Source organism: Erythranthe guttata, chromosome 8, assembly GCF_056151865.1.
Source record: "Erythranthe guttata isolate IM_541 chromosome 8, IM_541, whole genome shotgun sequence".
Taxonomy (NCBI): Eukaryota; Viridiplantae; Streptophyta; class Magnoliopsida; order Lamiales; family Phrymaceae; genus Erythranthe; species Erythranthe guttata.
Window position 1 is genome coordinate 19,769,821 of NC_142540.1, and position 23,721 is coordinate 19,793,541.

The following is a 23,721-nucleotide window of genomic DNA, read 5'->3' on the forward strand; positions in this document are numbered from 1 at the left end:
TCTTTCTGGTGTCAAATTTAGTGGAATCTTTTAGAATATGTGGAATATTCTCTAATTTGCACTCCGTTTTATCGCATTCGAGTTCCACATTTTGAATTTGAAAGAAGATGATCATAAGATGTGTCTCTTGGCTTGTAAATATCAGATTGTGGTGCATCAAAATTGCATTTTCACATAAAACGTGTACAAACTAGAGAATATTCCACAAAATTTAGAAGATTATGTTGAACTTGACACCATAAAGAGAATATTCCATAAAATTTAGAAGATTATGTTGAACTTGACACCATAAAGTGTGTAAGAAGATTCATAGTCGATGGAGTGGTTGTAATTACCCAAACATAAGATATATTTTCGTAATTTGATCTGACTTCAGGGAATGGTTGTAATTTGCCATATATATATATATATATATATATATATATATATATATATATATATATATATATATATATATATATGAAGTGAAATAAGATTTTCCATGTTAAAAAAAATGATAATTATACAAATTCAGCATATAATTTAAATGAAAATTAACCCTATATATATATATTCTATCTTACAAGTTACAAAGCATATTGAATGTTTCATCATCAACAACAATTCCATCACTTTTCATCATCTCCAAAACCCAAGATGCATCTCTCCCAACTCTCACACTTGCCCTAATCAAAGCATGGTACATTTGTCTATTCACAGGAATCACTGTCCTAAGTGACAAAACAAAACCCTCCACTTCTTCAATCCCACAATTATCCCCAATCCAATGTAATAACCTAGTCACCAAACCGGGTTTCGGCATCCACTTCAACTTATCTCCCTTCACCGCCAAAGCTTCCTTCATACACTCAAACGCCTTCTCCATGTTACCGTTATCCACATACCCCGAAGCGACAATCGACCAGCTATTCGGAATCGGCTTCTTCCCCCTTTCCACGATATTCCGAAGCATCAATTCCGATTTCTCGACTTGACCCTTTTGGCAATACCCGATAAGGAGTACGTTCGGCACTCTAAAATCGTACGTATGGCAGCAAGAATCCCATTCCGCTAGCACTTCCTCGGCCGTTTCGAACTCTTCGATCTTCACCAAAGAACCCAAAATCGTAATATAATCCCTATTAATTTGCTTCTTACAAACGACTTTCTGCAAAGCCCACAATCTCATCATCTCGTTTTTATCTCCAATATGAGCGTAAAGTGAGATTAAGTGATTATAACCAATAGCATCCTTTTCGAGCTTTTGTTCCAACTTCTTCATACAAGTCAACGCTTTCTCCTTCTCGTTTCCCTTTACGAAAAAATAGGCCGCTATTGAATACGTTGCCCAGTCAAGAGACAAGCCCCCGTTTTCTAACTCAACTTCTTCTAGAAGCTTCTCCATGCCAATAAGATCGGATCTTTCGCCAAACGAGCTTATGCACACTCTGTAAGTGAAGTTGTTGGGGGCAACTCCGTAATTCCTCATCTCCGAGAGAATCTCGGGGATTTTCTCGAGTTGACCGACTTTCTTGTAGAGTACCATGAGATTGTTGTAAGTGAGAGACGTTCCGCCGTACCCCATTTCTTTCATTGTCTGTATGTGGACAAGGGCTTTCGATAAGAGAGAACTTCTTACGTAACAGCTCAATAGAGCACCGTAGGTCTTTTCGTTTTTGTCTTCTTTGGGTAAATTACCAAAGTAGCCCTCGGCAGCTTCCAATCCGTGGACGACACCAACTAGATCCAAATGCACTGCTTTATCACTCGGTGACAATTTAAAGGAACCGTTACGACTAACCCACTCGGATATCTGCAATAAGCGGGGCTTAGTTACTAAATGCTGTCTAAAAGACTATCAATACAATCATTCTGCTCGGGGATTAAGTGAGAAAAGTACAGATTATTTACGTATGTATGTGTGTGTGTGTGTGTGTGTATATATATATATATATATATAATTTCAGAACAATCGCCCAACACATAGGGAAAATTGTAGTTTTGGTTCTCTATGTTGGCCTATTTAGGAATTTAGTCTTCTAACTTGTCATGTTTCAGTTTTACATGCAATAACTTTGCAAATATAGTATTTTTAGTCCCATTTTGCATGATTTTTAATTTTACGACGCGACGAATAAACTCGACTCGACGCATTTTACTTATACAGACGCTTGGAAATTTACAAAATTCGACATCTAACTTACCATTCGTAAAACTTCAATTAAGTGAGACGACTCATCTATAAATCAAATTAGAGGAGCATTTACAATTTTCAAGTGTCCATATAAATAAATTTCTACGCGTTTGTTAAGTACATCACTAAAATTCAAAATTCGAGTGCAATAGGACTAAAAATACTAATTTTGCACAATTATTGCATGTAAAAATTGAAATATGACTAACTTATAGGACTAAATCACTAAAGAGACCAACATATAGGACCAAAATTACAAATTTCCCCCAACACATATCCAATTTCTCAAAGAAATTTCACTAAAAAAAAATTGAAATGAAATAAAAAACCTGAAGAGCCTGAGAAAAACGTTTGCGGCTACGGAGATCCCGAATAATGCGCTGGAACTCGAGGGGGTTGATCTCTCTGCCTTCGGAGACCCACTGATCGAGCACCAAAACGACGTCGTAATCCCGCCGGACGGGGCTGATTCTGGAGAACAAATTTCTACTCCGGGAAGCTGAGTATTTCGACGCATTTCCATTCGGAACAGCAGCAGCGGCGGCGGTTGCGGCAATGGTGCAAGAGAAGGCTCTTCTAACGGCACCGAGGTATCTAGAATTCAATCGCTGCAGTAAATTTGATCTGTTTAAGGATGATGCAAACATTGCAGAACTGCTGATTGCGGTGGACTGTGAGTAAAGTTTGGACATTTGATTTGGAAATTTGAGGGTTAGGTTTTGGGGATTTTTTACCTAGGGTTTTATTAGGGTTTTAGAGTGACGACGGTGGCGCGGGATTCATCTCTCAACCTTTTTTATCTCTTGCAATGAAGAAATTGTTGTAATAAAAGGATTAATTTAATATAATTGAAATATTAATTGGTAGAAGCATCAAAATGGATCATGAAAAAGTATAATTTTATCAATTAACAATTTTGTTAAATGAAATACTTTGTAGCCAATTCACATGTAATAAGAGAATCTAACGTATTTAATACAATAAGTAATCTAAAGAACCAAACATATTAATTAGTTAATAAGTCGCGAATTAATTCAATTTAATTTAGTTGGTATTTGCAAATGCTTTTAGAAATAGATTATGAGTTTTTTTCATGTTTATAATCTGTTTTTAGGTATTTGCAAAACAAACTTTTGATTTTGCTTCTCTTAAAATAAGCTGCTTTAAGCTATAATTTTAAAAGCACCCATGTACCTGTTTTTTCTATTTTAGTTGATTTTCCAGCTAATTTGCAAACGCCCTCAACTTTTAGAAACAATCACTTAATTCCAACTTAACTCACAATTACTAACTTCTACTTTTATATAAGCTTTTGCAAACACCACCTTAGGTGGTATTTGCAAAAGCTTTTTTCAAAGCAGAAGTAGGTGATTGTGAGTTAAGTTGGAATTAAGTGATTGTTTCTAAAAGTTAGGGGTGTTTGCAAATTAGTTGGAAAATCAACCAAAATAGAAAAAACAAGTACATGGGTACTTTTAAAATTATAACTTAAAACAGATTATTATGAGAGTAGCAAAAGCAAAAGCTTATTTTGCAAACACCTAAAAACAGATTATCTCAAAAAAAAAAACTGATAATCTATTTCTAAAAGCATTTGCAGACACCACCTTGATCCAATATAGGTAAGCAGGCTAATTTATAAATTGATATGTTTGAAAAATCACTGCAAATAGTTCATAGTTCAACAAAGTAAAAGTAGAAATATTATTGCAATAAATAATTCCGAGACCAATTCCCCCGTCATATCGAAGATACACACGGAACAAAACGAAAAATCGTTCCAACAAGTGTTTCGCAATCAAGAATGTCATTTGAGGAAAACCTCATCCCTTCAGAATACATTGTTTCACAATAAAATCACTTTATCGAAAACTACATATATATGTATATATACACACACACATACACTCCACGGTCGACTGTTTTCCAACACGACACAGCTATACAACAACGAAACGGGAACAAAAAAAGGTTAAAACAGGACAAGGCAAAGAGCAATGCACCAGAAGAGAAAGATGGATACTCTGTTCAGCGATATCTCCGCCTCGATTTCTTGCATTCTCGATCTCGGGCTAGCATTTCCCGAAAATTGGTAAGAATTCGTATACCGATAAGGAAACATATTTGCCTCGCCAAACATTCCAGCAAACACTATTTCGCCGACCATGTTAATTGTCGGGCTGACGAAACTGGTTGTTGTAGGGCTTCCAATCATTGGTGGTGTAATCGAATTATAATTAGTGAGTTGATTTTCGGGCTGAAACGGGCTTCGATTATTTTGCTGATTAGAATTGGATGAAATAGATGTTGCAGCAGAGGCGAGAAGGGCGTTCAGACCAAGCGCCGACGGTCTAGGAGGAATGATCAAATCCAATGGGGGTTTCTTGATTTCAGACAGAGATTGTGATCTACCTCGACCGTAGAGAGGAACGAGTGAGGAATTGGAGATGTAAGCTTTACAGACAGGGCATCTAGGTTGCTCTTCGGATTCGAACGAGGAGCTTTCAACATCGATCCATTTGTAGATGCACGGCCAACAGTATAAGTGGCCGCAAAGTGTTACCACAGGCTCGTGGCACGAGTCTAGACAAATGTTGCAATCGAAGCATCCGTTTAGATTTTCAAGAACTGTAGCAGATTGTGACATGGAATTCCATTTCTGTTTATGCGAGTGATTTCCCTCGGATACGGAATGTGTGGAACGGGCATCGAATTCTTGCGGAAAAGCCATGATAACTGCATAGGGAGAGGCAACGATTCAAAACAGATCAAAGGATAGCACAGCTTATTCAAGACGGTAACCGTAGGAAAAAATTGAAGGCGTAAATTTGGCAGTCGGCTCATTCTATAAATCTCTAGCCGAAGTGTTGATCCGCCACTAGAAATAATATTCAACCAAAAAGAAAAAAAAAACCCAGAGGAAACGAGATAGTTCCTTTGTCTATTAAAGATTCCTTAGTCGATGCTAATTATTACACTTAACAGAAAGATAGTTCCAATAGCTTTGGTTGAATCAGAGGCTACAATTGATTGCCATGGAGAAATTTTATATAAGTGGGACGAACAGAAATGAAATACTCGAGGCTGCCCTCACATATAAACCTCGACAAGCTATTCGATTCATGCAAATAAATTCCCCACAAAACCCCCCTCCTCTCCCATGCCGAAAAGTAACAATCTTCATTTAATTTTCTGTTTTTTTTTTCCCCTAATAATGAAGCTTTCGAGCTCGGGTTTTATCATAGGTGAAAATACATAAAATCTATATATTTCAATTTTCAAAATTCAAAACTTTTCTACATGTCTCCAAACAAATTAGACAATCAAACAAATAAAAAAAATAAAATTAAAACCATCTCCGAATATTTACCGGATTTTAATTGATAAACACCTTATCACCCAGAAAGAGCATAAAAGAAAAATCAAATGCATAAATGAAACCAAAAACACAGCTTTAATTGATCATAAACAAGCTAACAAAACAATCCCACTTTCCCCTTTTTTTTTCATCAATTCGAAACAATCAGACCCCAAAAGATGACCTAAAACAGAAACACCACAAAATTGAAATGCCTGAAATCTTAAAAACAACGTATAGAAACACCAGAAAGGCCAATCTAGAAGAAGCAAGCACCAGAATCCACGGCGAAAATGGAAAAATAAATAAATAAATAAATAAAATAAAATAAAAAATCAAATGAGCTCACGAAACATTGCCGATATGCGAAAAACGAGAGCGCACCTGAACCAGAAGGAGAATCTAGAGAGAGAGAAGATGAAATGAGTTTTGTAGAGAGAGAAAGTGAAGTTTGGAGGAAATGGGAAATGAATGAAGAAATTAGAAATAGAGGGACGAATTTAGCAATATATGTAAGCTGGGGGAGTATGAGGTGTACGTGCGCCGCGTAGCAGGTGATTAAAACCGAAGGAGCGTGGTATTTAGCGTCGATGTCTCCACTCCATTTAATAAATTGTTATTATCCATTAATGGAAAAAAGTAAATAAAAATTACTATATGAGTTTATTGCATATGTTATATGGAAGTTGGTAATAAAGAGAAAAAAGAAATCATGTTGTTAATACTAACGAAATTTATTATTCATTTCGTTCCATAATATCTGTCACTTTTGAGAAAAAAAAAATGTTTTATATTATCTGTCATTTTAAATTTTCGATACTGCATTAGTTACTTAATTTCCAATTTATACCCTTATTAACTCTTTTCAAGATCTTTGTAAAACTCATTTATCTCTCTTATTAATTAGAAGATAAGGTCATTTTAGTCCAACGACATACATCTTCATAAAATCAAGGCACATTTGATGAATTTTTTAACCATTCTGCAAAGCTAAAAAAGGGCAATTAAAAGTGAATGGATGGAGTATATGGTACATTTTGTTGTAGCACACAAACTACAATGGTGAGTTTTTAGGGTTTGTTTGATAAATAAAAGAAATTTTGAATACGGATATGTAATCACTAGCGGAGTCAAGATTCAAACTCTGCAAGATCTAATGCATTAAAAAAAACTATGAGAGAGGGGTCGATAATGCCATTATACCCAATTTTTTTAAATCTTATATACAATAATAGGAATTTGAGAAATTTTAGAGAGGCCGTGACCCTATGCTGACTCCGCCATTGGACATTAACTGTTAATATTAATAGCACATGGAATTTTTAATATTTAAATAAAAACAGGGGTGTTGAGGTAATAATCCTAAATTATATTTATGCAATAGATGCAAATATTATTTATTTTTATTCTTTTGTAGATCTATCTATGTATTCTTAGTCCTTTGAAGTACTGCACAAAAAAAATTAAAAAGTAATAATTCACAACTTTTATAAATAGCCAATTGTCTTAAATTTAAGGTCAAATTAGGAGGAAAAAAAATCCTTCTTTTTTTTTTTGAGTAAAAAAAAAAAAAAAAATCCTTCTTGTTAACTATGTATTTGTTTATAGAAAAAACCCCTCATTTAGTAGGTACATTATAATGATTGGATGTGTAAAACCAATACATAGTTGAGTATGTAATTACCCAAACATAAGGAATTTTTGTAATTTAATCTTACATTAGGGAGTTGGCCATAATTATTTAACTCTAATAGCTTACTTATCTCTCTCTCTCAATCTTTTGTAAATAACAAGTGGAGATGTTGACATATTAAACAATGCTCAATAGTCAATCCTACAACGACAGTCAAAGGGAATTATCAGAGTCAGTGAACTAATGGCTAATTTGATAATAGGGTAAGTTACAACCATCCACTAAGGTATGATCAAATTACAAAACCTCCCATCTTGTTTGGATAATTACAATCATCCCCTCAACTCCTCAAATTTAGTGGAATCTTCGAGATTATATAGAATATTATCACTTTTGTACCCGTTTTATCCCATTCGAACTCTACATTTTGAAGCAAGATGATCATAATAAGTGTTTTTTGACTTGTATATATCAGATTGTGGTGCATCAGAAACTGTATTTCTACACAAAAAGAGAACAAACTAGAGCACATTCCACGAAATCTTGATGATTATGTTGAACTTGACACCATAAGGGTGGAGGTGTAAGAAAAAAAATCATAGTTGAGGGGGATAGATGTAATTATCCAAACAAGAGGGTTTTTTTTTGTAAATTAACCATACCTTAGGGGGTGTTTGTAATTTACCCTTTGATAATAACTCAAACAATCAAACAAACAATAATGAAATTTTTGGTCAATGTTGGACAGAAGAAAAGTCATTGTTGGAAAATTCTGCATAATTTTAAATCCATAATAATGAAGCTATTAAGCTAGTCTATTAATTAGATTTCAAATCTTTCAACTATGTTATTATAATTTATCTTTTTGATTCATCGTGGATTCAACATACTATAACTAATAGCTTCTTATAATATCAAATAATGAATAAAAACTCCTTTTGTTTAAGTAATTATAACTACCCCTCAACAAAGTATTTTTTACGAAAAAAAAAATCATTTATTCAGTAGGTGAATTTGAAACTGTAAGGATGGACGTATTAGACAATACAAAGTTGAAGGGTATAATTATAATTATTCAAAAATGAAATATTTTTTTCGTAATTTAATCTTATACCTTAAAGGAGAGTGACCGCAATTTGCCAAACTTTTACTACAAACCATTTCCTCAAGTTCAAATACTTCAATCCAATTCAACCCGTCAAATCTATTCATTTTGTAACGGGTAAATAGCACTTACTCCCCCAATGATTTGAACTTTGTGCACATGACCCTCTCTACTTTCAATATAACACATAACCCCCTTGTACTTTCAAAAAAATTATCTTCCTAATGAGCATGATTATTTGCCAAGTGGAATATCATAGAAGGGCTTAACTAGGTTCTTATATTTAAAGTACAAGGGGGTTATGTGCAAATAATTGAAACTACAGGGAGTTGTGTGCTTATATTGAAAAGTACAACGAGCTCATGTGCACAAAGTTCAAACTACACGAGGGTTAAATAATGCTATTTACCCTTGAATTTATGTGTATATACTCTTGTACTATTTAATATTTATAAGTTGATTATTAAAGATTGTTTATAGAATATCCAAAATACCTCTAAGACTAGCTATTATGATTAATTGAACAAACCTAAACTCCAAACATTTGACAAATCTTGATTATACTATCTATCAAGCCTAATCCTAGCTAATCCCAATTTTGCAAATATTGAAAGAGAAAGAACATATGCAAACACAGCCAATGCAAAGAGGAATTTCAGAAGTATGAATAATTAATGACTAACATAATCTTGGAGAAAACATAGATTACAGCAGCAACATCAACTATACACGAGCTTATACGGTTTATTTAGCGAGCATAAATAAAAAGACGGGGGTATTACGTTTCATGGGAGAGAACATATTATATAATGTATACACTCACCATTTCTACAAGAATTTCTCTATGCAGGTCGTCAAAGTCGATTCCGGAACCGCGCCGATCACTGCATCTTTCTTCTCTCCGTTCTTGAATATTATGACGGTTGGAATACTTCGGATCCCGTACTGCGTTGCAATTGAAGGGCTCTCATCGGTGTTGACCTTGTAGCACTTGAGCTTCCCGGAATATTCCTTTGCCAGCTTGTCAATGACGGGGTGGATCATGCGGCAGGGCCCACACCACGGTGCCCAAAATTCGACCAGGACGGGTAGATCAGCATCGAGCACGAGAGTCTGCCAGTTTGAATCGGTAACGCCTGCCACTGCAGTGTGTTTTTTTTAGGAACTAATGTTGAGATTGATTTATAAAATAAATAAACAGAAACAATATTCATAATAATATTCATTGGAAAATTTCCTGGTCACTATCATTGTACACAAAATACGTTACGCATGTAACGATTACTTAAACATGGACACATAAATTGTGAGGACCAACACCAGTTAAAGATTAACTGAATATAGTCGATTTAAATAAGTAAAGGAAAACGAGAATTTGGGAAAAATTGAGCTAGAACAAATGTCGGTCAGATTCCAACATTTCATGAGAAGATGATCAGGCAAAGGGCCATATCTGGATTAGGTGGTGTTTGCAAAAGCTTTTAAAAAAAAGCAGAAGTTGGTGATTATGGTGGTGTTTGCAAAAGCTTTTTGAAAGTGATTATGAGCTTTTTTTTGCTCATAATCTGTTTTCAGGTGTTTGCAAAATCAATTTTTGCTTTTGCTTCTCTAATAATCTGCTTTAAGCTATTTTTTTAAAAGCACCCCTAACCCTGCTTTTTCTATTTAAGTTCATTTTCCAGAATAATTGCAAACACCCCCAACTTTTAGAAATAAGCACTTAAAACTGGCTTAACGCACAATCACTAACTTCTGCTTTTAAATAATCATTTGCAAACACCACCTATGAGCTAAGTTAATATTAAGTGCTTATTTTCTAAAAGTTTGGGGTGTTAGCAAATTCCATGAAAAATAAGCTTTCAGCAACTTATTTTAAGAGAAGTTGCTCCAAGGGAGCTTCTTTTTTAGCTTAAAGCAACTTATTTTAAGAGTATTTTAAGAGAAGTAGAAGAAAAAGCTAGTATTGCAAGCACTTCAAAAGTGATTATGAGCCAAAAAAAAGCTCAGAATCACTTTTCAAAAGCTTTTGCAAACACCACCATCATATTCATAAACCATCATTGCTTAATCGTTTCAATCGTCTCGATTCTACAATATGATGTTCATCAATTTGTGTACCAGACTACCAGGAAGTAATTGTAACGATAACTAAAACTTCGAAGACAGACTTAATTCACTAAACTAATCTCATACATTTATCGAAGAAAAAAAAAACTCGCAGTCAGAAAACAAAAAAAGAAAATCTTAATCTACATAACGAAATAATTTATTATGTCACCAATTTCAAAGAATATCAAAAAACATACAGAAAAAATATTTTTAAAACAAAATCAACTTTTTTTCTGAAGATATTAAAACCACTTCAATTTTTCCTGACATGAGCGATTACAGGTTTCAATTGGGAATAAATATCATACACAGCAAGAAATTCAATTAAAAAAATTGAATTGAACACCACAGATTTTCAATTTCCAGAGAATTCAAACCTTGGACAGCTTCCTGCGCCTCGCAGACGATTGAACCACCACGGCGAGCGAATTTCAAATTCGACCTAAGTTTGGCGGAGGAGCGAGTCGGCTGGATCTTGAGTCCCCTGAACTCGGAGAATCGGACGGAGCTGGATCCGGCGCCGGCGGCGGAAGAGGCGGACGGGAAAGCGGAGGCGCGTGGGACAACTAGGGTTTCTAGCAAACCAGCCATGGCGAATTGAATTGAATATAGAATAGAATAGAATGAAGAAAGAAAGGGGAAAAAAAAAATTAAGTAATATCAACACAGAGTGAGAGTGTATTGTGGATAAATGGGTGAAGAGAGTGGTGGAGTAAGGTTTGTTTGGTTCTGAGTAATTTGTTTTTTTTTTGGATGATGAAATATAATATGTATGGACGAGGAATAGTTTCATTATGGATTACGTGGGCCCGGATACTACTTGATTGGGCCTTTATTTTTTGGGTTCGGGCCTGGGCTCAATTTCTGTTGGACTATTATAGGTTTTTTTTTGGTAAATTACGGATACGCATGAGACAATGTCGAATTACAAAAAAAACCCTTCTTGTTTGAATAATTACAACCACCATCTCGATATGAAGCTTTTTACACGTCCACCCTTGCGGTGTCAAATTTAGTGGAATCTTCTAGGTTATTAGTGGAATATTCTCCAATTTGTATCCGTTTTACCCATTTGAACTCCACATTTTGTAACAAGATGATCATAAGATGTGTCTCTTGGCTTTTAAATATCAGATTGTGGTGCATTTGAACTGCATTTTGGCACAAAAGGAGTACAAATTAGAGAACGTTTACATACTCTAGAAGATTCTGATGAATTTGACACCGCAAGAATAGACGTGTAAGAAAATTCATAGTTGAGGGCTGATTATAATTATCCAAACATCATAGATTTTTTTCGTAATTTAACCTGACCTAGGGATAGCTGTAATTTAAACTTTTCTTTTTATAAATACTGTTACAGGTTCTTTATTTATTCCATGCTATATATTAAACTTAAAAAAAACTCAACTTAGATCTTAACGTATTACAGTAGAACCTCGATAAATTAATACCCGATAAATTAATAACCTCGCTTAAATAATAAATTTTCCCGGTCCCGATTCGGGGACAACGTGCTAAATTAATAATTCGCTAAATTTATAAGATAATTCACATTCCGAAATTTTAAGAAGCCCCATATAATCTATATAATATATAAAAGTTGAATTGCATAGCTAATTGATTGACATTTGGCAATTTCAATTGATGACATGTCTTCAATTTCATCCCAAGTGGCGAATTGGTTGGTCGAAATAAATCATCAAAAAACATGTCATCATTTTCCAAAATTAAAGATAGTTAAATATGTTTAATTATTTTATTAATATATTTATATCCTACCATATATAAAATGCTCTAAATATATCAACTTTTTTGGAAACCCTAAATAAATTTATTTTTGAATTTAATTTTATAAATAATTTAATTTTAATTTAGTTAAATTCGATTTAAAATCTTCTCTTATTATAATTGGATGATTGGTGGTGTTACGATTTAATTTTAATTCATAAACTTTGATTTATATTAAAACAAATATTGTAGAATAAATTATTTGATATTATACATTTTACATGAACATGACTAGAGAATATGTATTTTTTTTACTAATTTACTATTATATATTAATATTATCTGTAAAAAAAGATAGATATGTGTTTGAATTTACTATCTTGCGAAAATTGACGCCATTTGTTATGCCATGTGTAGAGTAATGTACTCCCACTTATTTATCATATTGAAAATTATACTACATGAATTTCATGTTATTATTTAAATAATTATTTTTTTCTTCACTGAAGAATCCAGTGACAATAAATTTTACGATTGATTTAACTTTTTAAATTATATACTAATTAAAATACGAATTTTATCATGATTATACTAATAAATTGAATGACCTAAGCTAAGTTTAATCAATTGATAAAAAAACGAATTGATTTTATATATTTCAAAATATAATAATTCTAAATCTTTGGTATTAAATTCATTTTTATTTAATGGCTAACATTAATAATATCAATTGTTTTGTTTAAAATGTATAATGATCGTATATACTATATATTGTATTCCACTAATAAGGATTTCATTATGACTCTAATAAATATAATTATGGAAATATCTAGATCAACACTAACCCAAAAGTATCAAAATGAGTTTGCAAATATTTATGTGCTATTTAATATTTTATTTTGATATTTATATAAATGTATTTGCTCCAACCATAGGTATTAAATCGTTGTTAATTAAATATATCTAATTGCCACATGTTATTTTCTAAATGGACACTGAGGTGGTTGAATTCATAACTCATGTTTGATATTTTATTCACCATGATTGCATAATGTATTTTTACATTTGAAAGATGAAATATCAAAATACCTCATTTCATAAATCTAATGGAATTAAAAATTATTATTTTGGAGAATAAAAATGGTGGTTAAATGTTTTGATAGCTCATTTAATAATCTCACTCGAAGTGCTCTTGCCGTATATAGTTTATATAAATAATTTACCTAATGTTTGTTTCCCTCTTACATCAACCGCTTATGGTATGATTTTTGAAGGAATTTTTTTATTACGTGAAATATTCCAATAATGCTTATTATACCCTGCACACACGACATTTCTTTATGGTACTTTTTAAATACAAAAATTACCCTCAGGTGAACTTTACACGAAATATTTATTCTTCTTAAATAACACTTTCACAATTTTGTATTATTACCATGACCACCCCTGAGGGTAATTTTTAAGTTTAAAAAGTATGATAAAAGAAATGTCCCGTCTGCAAGGGTAGACTCCATATTTTTTGGGATATTATATAGAATAAAAAAGATTCCGTACAAAAATCACACCATAAGGGGGTTGTGTAAGACATAGACAAACATAAGGGGAATTTTAGTAATCACCGATAAGTGGGGGTGTTTTCTGTAATTTAGTCTAAGTTCAGGAGGATTTTCATAATTTATCTTATTAACAATGATTATTGTTCTTTTACGTCTTAATGTTTGCTTATACCCTTATAATATTTTATATAATTTTAATGTCAATTTGATAATATAATTAAATATTAATTTCTAATATATTTAATATGTGTTTTTTTATGGTTCAACTACCACACATAAGAAATTTGATATAAATGTTCGAGATTGAATAGAATTATTTTTTTTATACTAAATAATAGATCATTGCAAAAACAATTGTTGCAAAATTAAATTTTTTGATTATAATTATAATTATAATTATAATTATAATTCTTTGAATTAGTATTAGTATTAATACTAGAAATAGGATTCAAATTGTAATTATGATTAATATAATATTAGGATTATAATTAATATTAGTATTAGAATTATAATTAAGATTATGATTATGCTTAGTACGATAATTAGTGACATGTATTAGTATTAGAATTATGATTAGCATTAAGTTTGGGATTAGAATTATAATTAAGATTAGAATTAGAATTAACATTAGCATTAGCATTAACATTAGTATTATTAGTATTAAAATTATTAGGCTTATGATTAGTGTTAGGAATAGGATTATGATTAGGATTAGGATTAGAACTATGATCAGTGTTATGAATAGAATTAGGAATACGATAAGGATTTGGATAATATTAGAATTACAATCATAATTAGCATTAGCATAATAATTAGCATATCTAGATTACATTAGCATCAAAATTACTATTAGCCAAGGTTCTAAAAGGCGGTTATCGGGTACGTGGCGGTTAGGGACCGCCACACGATAAATCGGCGCGGCGGTGAGTTATCGGAGATAAATCGGAAATATATCAGTTTTTAAATTTAGTGTAATATATTTCTAAATATTATTTGTAAATACTCAAAATATATATAAAAGAATATTTAAACATAATTATATCCTATCATTCATATGTTATTATATAATTCTAATTACTCAATAAATAACAAAAATTTAAAAATAATAAGATCATAATATAATAAAAGATTCTTACGAAATACAAATACTACGCAAGTCTTTCGCATCAACAATTAAAATAAACACAACAAACCATAAATTACGGGGTAGTACTTGGTTTGGTTTTGGAAGTTGAAAGAATTGGAGAAAAACAAAAAATCAAAACATATTTTCATTTTAATTTAAATTAAAAAAAAAAAAAAAAAAAAACCGATTTGTTGACCGATATATCGGTTTGACCCGCCAAAAAACCGCCGCAAACCGCCTCGCTGTAAAAAACCGATATTCCAAACCGCCTCAACAAAATCGTAAAGGTTTATAACCGATACCGATATATCGGCCGATATATCGACCGCCACGACCGCTATTTAGAACACTGCTATTAGCATTAACATTAACAATATTAACATATTAGTATTAGTAATAGTATTAATAATAGTATTAGTAGTAATATTAGTATTAGTAATAGTATTAGTATTGGTATTAGTATTAGTATTAGTATTAGTATTAGTATTAGTATTAGTATTAGTATTAGTACAAATATTAGTAGTAACATAAGTATATGTATCAATATTATTATTGGTATCAGTATAAGTATCAGTATCAGTATCAGTACCACAATATCTATCAGTACCAGTATCAGTATCATTATTAGTATCGGTATCAGTATCAGTATCAATATCAGTATCAGTATCAGTATCAGTATATGTATCAGTATCGGTATCGGTATCGGTATCGGTATCGATATCAGTATCAATATATGTATATGTATCATTAGCATTAGATCATTAGCAATAAAATTAGTTTTAGCATTTATATTAGTATTAGTAATAGTAAGTATTATTACTAATATTAGTATTAATATCAGGATAAGTATCCGTATCAGTATTAGTATCAATATCAGTACCAGTATCAGTACCAGTATATGTATCAGTATCGATATCAGTTTCAGTATCAATATCAGTATGAGAATCAATATTAGTATCAATTTTAGTATCAGTATCAATATCAGTATCAGTATCAGTATCAATATTAGTATTAGTATCAGTATTATTAGTATAATATTAGTATTAGTATTACTATTTTTATCGGCATCAATATCAGTATGAGTAACAATATTAGTATCAGTATTAGTATGAGTATCATAATTAGTAATAATATTCGTATTAATATTAATATTACTATGAGTATCAATATGACTATCAACATCAGTATCAGTATCAGTATCAATATCAGTATCAATGTCAGTATCAGTATCACTATCAATATCAGTATTTGAATCAATATCAGTAAGTATTAGTATTAGTATTAGTATAAGTATTAGTATTAGTATTAGTATTAGTATTAGTATTAGTATTAGTATTAGTATTAGTATTAGTATTAGTATTAGTATTACTATTAGTATTAGTATTAGTATTAGTATTAGTATTAGTATTAGTATTAGTATTAGTATTAGTATTAGTATTAGTATCAATATTAGTATTAGTATTAGTATCAGTATTAGTATTATTATTAGTATTAGTATTAGTATTAGTATTAGTATTAGTATTAGTATTAGTATTAGTATTAGTATTAGTATTAGTATTAGTATTAGTATTAGTATTAGTAACAGTATTAGTATTAGTATCAATATAACTATTATTAGTATCAGTATTAGTATTAATATTTGTATTAGTATGAGTATTAGTATCGATATTGCTATCGATATTAGTATTAGTATTAGTATTAGTATTAGTATTAGTATTAGTATTAGTATTAGTATTAGTATTAGTATTAGTATTAGTATTAGTATTAGTATTAGTATTAGTGTTAGTATTGGTATTGGTATTGGTATTGGTATTGGTATTGGTATTGGTATTGGTATTGGTATTGGTATTGGTATTGGTATTGGTATTGGTATTGGTATTGGTATTGGTATTGGTATTAGTATTTGTATTAGTATTAGTATTAGTATTAATATTAGTATTAGTATTAATATTAGTATTAGTATTAGTATTCGCATTAGTATTGATATTCGTATTAGTATTAGTATTAGTGTTAATATTAGTATTAGTATTAGTATTAGTATTAGTATTAGTATTAGTATTAGTATTAGTATAAGTATTAATATTAGTGTTAGTATTAGTATTAGTGTTATAGCAATAGTATTAGGATTAATATTAGTATTAGTATTAGTATTAATATTAGTATTAGTATTAGTATTGGTATTGGTATCAGTATTGGTATTGGTATTAGTATTATTATTAGTATTAGTATTAGTATTAGTATGTGTATCGATATTGATTAGTATCAGTATTAGTATTGATATTAATTAGTATAAGTATTAGTATCAATATTAATATCAATATTGGTATCAGTATTGGTATCCATATTGGTATCGGTATTGATATCAGCATTGGTATCAATAAGGATGTATACATCTTATCTCTTTTGCAATATTTATAAGTTGTATTGTTGTTTGAGCAATTTGCATCACTAATTAAACGTCATTAGTTATAAACTTACAGGTTATTTGAATATCTATTTTGTTACTTCTCTCCTACCATGTTTGTTGTTAATTTAGTTATTTTGCAAAATATTGACATTGTGTAGTAGGTTGCATTCCTCGAAATAGAGTTATACCATATATTTTAAATGATTTCACTTAATCTTCATATCGTGTTTGCGCGCTTCACGTTTTCTTCTTTGGAATATTTAATTTAATCTCATATGTTAAAATTCTGAAATAAGAGATAAAGTTTATGGTTTTTTTTTTTATTTTCTTCCATTTTGTTTACTTGAATTGCTATTGTTATAAATAGATAGTCGTTTACATATTATTATTTTTCTCATTTTAAAACTGACATCCGTGCAACGCACGGGTGAAGAACTAGTATATAAATTAATAATGCATAAAAAAATTTCTTAAATTACATGGTACATTCCATATTTTATAGATCAATGAAGGCTTAATATAATATAATTTAATTCTCACTTGTTTCTTGTAGAAGTTCACATTACCATGAATCTTGTCGCTCACTTTTCTTAATATGGTTAGAACTTCCGGTATAGTTTTCTCATAACTCAACATATATCGTTCTATACCATTACTGTTTTAAGAGCTTCCATTCGTGAAACGGACTTCATAGTGCATTGAACGAATGGTACAATGAATAATATATACGTAAAAAATAAAAATAAAAATGTATTCATTGAAAATAATAATAAAAGTAATTTCATAAATTAATAAGTTATTAATTAATGTATAAATTAATAATTATTAATTTTTCGATAAGTTAATATTTCGCTAAATTAATGAAATCTTGATGGTTCCAACTGCATTAATTTATAGAGGTTTAACTGTATCTTGAATAAAACAGAAGTTGTTATCTTGAATAAAACATAAGTTATTCATTGAACGCATCGTCTTATATAGAGGTGGAAATGGCAAATGAGTTAGACAACAAAAGTAAACCCCAGTGAGATGGATAAAAAAATAAAAGCCCTAATTAATCCCAAAAATCGGAACGGGGACGAAACGGTCATTTTCTTGAAATGTAGAGGATCCGAGTTTGCTTGTGTGCTTTCGGTGGCTCCCTTGTGCGAAAACCACCTCCGTTTTCGTTTACGTGAGAAAACTCGAACTTCACAAGAATCTCACAGTCAATGTAAACGTTATTTCTGCCCCCACCATGTAGAGGTAACCTGATTTCGAATCGTAAACTCCCCACATTAATCGATAGTTCGATCGACATACATATTTTTTTTGACAAAACTACCCCTAATCTTTTCACACGAACAATCAAACTAATTTTAATACATTCAATTTATCATAAATCATATTACATGAGTGTGTAGGTTTACTCAGTGAACCTATATGGTTATACCATATGATAAACTCAATTTATCACAACACAACTTTTTTTTTCTGATTAATTGAATTAAAAACACATTAGACCATTTTTTTTGTGTTACTACATAATAATCACTCTTCATTCATTACTAACAACAGGTACTCTCTCATAGAGCTCCACTTCCCCGAACCCGCGAGGAAGAATGCACCGCCCCCCGTACCGTTGCTGCAGAAAGACAACAACGGCCAAAGCAACGACCCCACAAGGAATCACGAAATCCCACATCGTCGAGTAGAAATCCGCACTTTGGTCCGCGTAAAAATAGGTCCCGTTAATACCAGCCGTCGGATAACTCCGCAGTCGGTACTGATCGTAAGCATGTGGGACCAGCCTAACAGCGCTGGTCCCCACGTAAAATGGGCCGGACAACACTGTCCGGCCCATTCCCCCTCGAATCGCGTTCAGCACGATTTGAGGGAGAAGAAAACCGTCAAGAATCAAACCGGCGTACGACCGTACATCTCCCCAAAGAGTACTACTAATACCGAGATCGCCATTGTATGATGATGGTGGCGATCTTTTGCCCCGTGACCAATTCAATAACAACATAATAAAGCCACCGAATACGTACACGACCAAAGAAATAAACGAGGCCTTCTTCTCTATCCGGGTGTCGTCGGTTTCTTTCGCGGACCAAACCGATTGGAGCAATCGTATTTGGAGCAAGAACGCTACCATGGTGACGACCCGTATGGCTACCTCGTTAGCTTCGAGCCATTTCCCACTACTCACTAGAAACGTTTGCTTCGCGTGGCTCCCCAAGAAAACGGCCTCAAAGTTTAGGACAAGCGGGACCATGTGCCCTAGAGAAAGTACGACGAGCATCGCGATCGAGATGCAAGATTGTACCTCGGGATTCCGCCTCCCGTGGAAAATTTGTACGGCCACGAATACGCACGAGAGCGTGTTGGATATCAAGACCAGGGCGATCTCCAAGTCCATTCTTGATATGGTTTCTACGGCTTGTTCCGTGTAGTAAGAAGTCGACGAAAAAGTCAACTCCTTGAAATAGAGAGGATCCGATTTCGGCCGCGTGCTCGAGATTGTTCCCTTGGTGAAACCGCCTTGGTTTTTTTCGTTCGTGGGCGCGAACTCGAATTTCACGAGAAGTTCGCAGTCGTTTACAGAAGTTGAATAGTTGTGGATCTTTCTACACCCCACCATGCAGAGGTATCCCGTTTTCGGATCGTAGACTCCCTCGGCCGTTAGATACATACGATCCTGAGGGTTCGTCGAGTTTGACGTAAGGAAATAGTTGATGCTTACGGTGTAGCTCATATTCAAAGGCGAACTATCGGCGGCAACAACGGCGGCGCCCTCTTCGACATCCGCGAACCGAGGGGCGGACTCCGGTGCGAATGCGTCCACCGCAACTAACATGCTGCTGCTTCTTTCGAACAAATCGATTCCGACGGAAATAGGAGTGGCGTAGCCCCACCCTATTTGCTCACCATTCGAGTTTTTGAGAGAGAGATCGAATCTCATATCGTACGAATGTCCGTCGGGATATATACTACCATTATTCGGAAGCTTCTTTACCGCCATCGGGCACAAATTTCTCACTCTCTCCGATTCGGTGTAATCGTATTTCATGCCTGGAAGTGCCACCGCATCAATCTCATCGGGGCTTTTCAGATCGATCTTCCGGAAGTACGAAGAATCGTTTACGGGTTTTGTGCTCCATAATCGTCCGTTAACTTTGGCATCACTTCGTATACTCCAGATCGAAGGGTACCGTAGAACGAACCTTGTCGTACAATCCCCCACAACATTGCTCGGATTTTCGATCGGGTTTAACAATCGACATAGAACGCCTGATAAATGGTTGTTTGTTTCGTCCCACGATGCTTCTCCGACAAAAGTCGAATCGCGGCTGAAATCTTGATCGTATCCATAAGTTTGATTATGGAAATTTGCAATGAATCTTAGCTTCATTTCACCTCCGAGACACTGGATCGACCTCAGCGATAAAAAACGGGGCGAAGAAGATCCGGCGAGAGGAGAACAACGGCGGCGAGACTCTCTGCATTCGTCGACTGCATCGTAGGCCAGCTCTGATTTGATCCTCGAAGAGAGTACGGAGCAAAACGACACCTTCTGCAAATCGAGGGATTGGTTCTTGGGGAATTCGGAATCGGTCGAAAACGGGACCAATGAGTAATTGTAGTCGCGAGAAACCGGAAAATCGAAAAGCAGAATCGGGTCGAAATAGCCCGGATCGTTTGCAGAGGAGGAGGACGTGCTCTGGAAACTTCCGGCGACGGCGGCGGTGTGAATGTCCGGATTCTCGGCGGCGTAGTTGACCTTGAGAACGGCGGCGAGATTGACGGCGGCGCGTGTTTCTTCCACCTGCCAAGAGGCTGACCCCACCATACAGAGCTTCCTCGAAACCCCAGACCAGAAACCCGTGAGCGAAAATCTGACCGACCCACGAGCAGCTCTCTTCCGGTAATAGGATCCGCCATAGCCGCTGCCGCTTCGAGCTCGATTGTTACTGATATTATGACTGTAGTACTGGTTGTAAGGAGATCGGATGAGGAAGGAAGCTTGGACCTTGTAAACGCCGGCGGCGGTTGTCTCGTAGTAGTTTTGTACGAACCGGAGACGAACGAATCTTCCTCCGAAGCTGTAGGTTTGGTTGGTGGCTTGGTTGGTGGGCCGGAAAAAGGAGTCGCCGCCGGTAAAGTAGAAAGAGGTGAACTGGAGAGGGAGGGGGTCGTGGTATGTAGGGACGGTGGTGGTGGATTCCGGCACGACGGAGGAACAGTGTTGGGTGTATGAGACTGAAGCGGAAAGAGTGTAACGAAAGAAGAAGAAGAAGAAGAAGAAGAAGGTAGAGAGAGAAAGTGAAGATGCCATTGTAGCAGGGTTTTCGAGGAGATTAATGAAAGATGAGAAGAAGTGGGAATTCAAGAAGAATTCTTGCACTCGTTCTTGATTCAAGATTCAAGAAGATAGATTAATTGGGTTTGTTATTGTATATACTTTTTTCAACGCTCCACTTCCTGGAAATTGCAGGCTGGGCAAATGTGATTGACTCTTGGAAGATGAAGTCTACTTTCTTAGGGTTTTTTTTGCATTTTGCACCCTCAAATTATATATTTTTTGCATTTTGCACCCTTAAATTGCAAAATTAGCAAATTGCATCCTTGAGGTAACGTCATATTACTAAAAAATTCTCTCATATTTGGGTAGTTACAAACAATCATCATTTAACTATGAATATTTTTACACGTCGACCCTTATGGTGTTAAATTTAACATAATCTTCTACATTCAGTGGAATGTTCTCTAGTTTGTACTCGTTTTGTGAACCAATGCAGTTTCTGATGCATCACAATCTGATATTTACAAGTTAATAGATACATCTTATGATCATGTTGTCTCAAAATGTGGAGCTCGAATAAGGTAGAACGGGTACAGACTGAAGAATATTCTACATAATCTAAAAGATTCCACTAAATTTAACATCGCGAAGGATGGACGTGAAAATATTTCCATCGAGATGATTTGCATTATCTTCTGCTTTAGAATGCTAAAATTGCTCATTTTTGCAATTATATTTTACATCTACGATAAATTATGTATCCGAACATGTTTAATAGGTTAAAAAAATGTTGGGCAAGTTCTTGTTTCTTTTCAAACCAAAGGGGAACTAGTAATGCTTGAAAACGGTAAGACCAAATTACGAAATAAATGCTTCTTGTTTAGGACTAGAAACTAGAAGCACGATTGGGGTCTTCGTGGTACAAGTTAATACATACTTGAAGAATAATTGCAATTACATAATTTAACCTTAACTTACGGGTTTGGCCGTAATTTGCCGGACTTGAAAATAATGTATTTTATATCAGTCTAGTGGACCAAGAAGATTCCTAGAGTTGACTTAGCATATAGTAATGGGAAAAGGTCACATTGCTACTACCAAATACCAAATAATGGGAATTCATTAATTTCAACGAAGACTTGAGATTTGAAATGGTAGTCTATCTTGAACATAACGCCACGTCACTATCTAGTTCAATATTGTAATAATAACACGTCACTAGAATATGCCTAGTGGCACTACTATAATATATATAAATATAAGGGTAAATAGCACTTAACCCCCTTGTGGTTTGGACATTTTGCACATGACTCCCTTATAGTATAAATTTAGGCACATAACCCCCTTGTGGTTTTGAGATTTTGCACATGACCCCCTTATGGTAGGAAATTAGGCACATAACCCACTTGTGGTTTTGAGATTTTGCACATGACCCCCTTATGGTATGAAATTAGCACATAACCCCCTTGAACAGAAAACTGGAAAAGACTGAATTACCCCTATCAAGACAAAAGTTCTTGTTTTAATTTAAAAATATTATTCTATAAAATGAAAAGCTTAATGTATTTTTTTGTAAAATTAGAAATATAATATATTATTGTGGTTTTTTCTATTTTACCGCACATATATATTTTTTTTAATTTAATTTTCATTTCAACTTTAGAGAAATGTTTTTTTAGATTGTTCCAAAAGAATAAAAAAAATAAAGACTTTGTTTCTTAAAAAATTAAAGTTCGATAACAACTATAATATAATATATTATATAGAAAATAGTAATATAATAATCATAATTAATGATAATGTTAAATATTTTCAAATTGATTTTTAAAATCGAATAACTTGTCAATCCTACAATAACTAATATTTTATACCTTTTGTGATGTTAATTAAAAAACACACAATAATATATTATGTTTCTCATTTTACAAAAAAATACATTAAGCTTTTCATTTTATAGAATAATTATTTTTAGGGTAAATTACAAACACCCCCTGAGGTATGGTCAAATTACAAAAACCCCCCTCTTGTTTGGATAATTACATCTACCCCCCTCAACTATGATTTTTTCTTACACCCCCACCCTTATTGTGCCAAATTCAACATAATCATCTAGATTCCGTGGAATGTGCTCTAGTTTATACTCGTTTTGTGTAAAAATACAGTTTCCGATGCACCACAAACTGATATACACAAGCTAAAAATCACATATTATGATCATCTTGCTTCATAATGTAGAGT

At 33.3% G+C, this 23,721-nt stretch overlaps 4 protein-coding genes across 5 annotated transcripts; all 4 read right to left on the reverse strand.

Annotated features, from left to right (window-relative positions):
* Nucleotides 1-500: 500 nt before the first annotated feature.
* LOC148768753 (pentatricopeptide repeat-containing protein At4g21705, mitochondrial-like) lies at nt 501-3,000 on the reverse strand. Its single transcript, XM_088822268.1, has 2 exons — nt 2,503-3,000; nt 501-1,792 (listed from the first exon to the last, which is right to left on the reverse strand). The coding sequence occupies exons 1-2, from the start codon at nt 2,863-2,865 to the stop codon at nt 560-562; spliced, it is 1,596 nt and encodes a 531-aa protein (XP_088678394.1). The 5' UTR covers nt 2,866-3,000; the 3' UTR covers nt 501-559.
* Nucleotides 3,001-3,850: 850 nt separating this feature from the next.
* On the reverse strand, nt 3,851-6,005 carry LOC105970358 (E3 ubiquitin-protein ligase RMA1H1). Its single transcript, XM_012995166.2, has 2 exons — nt 5,916-6,005; nt 3,851-4,909 (listed from the first exon to the last, which is right to left on the reverse strand). Exon 2 carries the CDS (start codon nt 4,902-4,904, stop codon nt 4,146-4,148), a length of 759 nt encoding a protein of 252 aa, XP_012850620.1. The 5' UTR covers nt 4,905-4,909; nt 5,916-6,005; the 3' UTR covers nt 3,851-4,145.
* A 2,917-nt stretch (nt 6,006-8,922) lies between these two features.
* On the reverse strand, nt 8,923-11,141 carry LOC105970359 (uncharacterized). Of its 2 annotated transcripts, none has more exons than XM_012995167.2 (2): nt 10,756-11,141; nt 8,923-9,411 (listed from the first exon to the last, which is right to left on the reverse strand). In XM_012995167.2, the coding sequence occupies exons 1-2, from the start codon at nt 10,967-10,969 to the stop codon at nt 9,098-9,100; spliced, it is 528 nt and encodes a 175-aa protein (XP_012850621.1). In that variant the 5' UTR covers nt 10,970-11,141; the 3' UTR covers nt 8,923-9,097. The 2 variants fall into 2 exon arrangements, with proteins under 2 accessions (XP_012850621.1, XP_088678395.1); XM_088822269.1 differs by having other exon boundaries at nt 8,923-9,405; nt 10,756-11,118.
* A 7,404-nt stretch (nt 11,142-18,545) lies between these two features.
* On the reverse strand, nt 18,546-21,686 carry LOC105970308 (uncharacterized). The gene has a single exon (XM_088822270.1). The coding sequence runs from the start codon at nt 21,514-21,516 to the stop codon at nt 18,736-18,738; it is 2,781 nt and encodes a 926-aa protein (XP_088678396.1). The 5' UTR covers nt 21,517-21,686; the 3' UTR covers nt 18,546-18,735.
* Nucleotides 21,687-23,721: the final 2,035 nt, after the last annotated feature.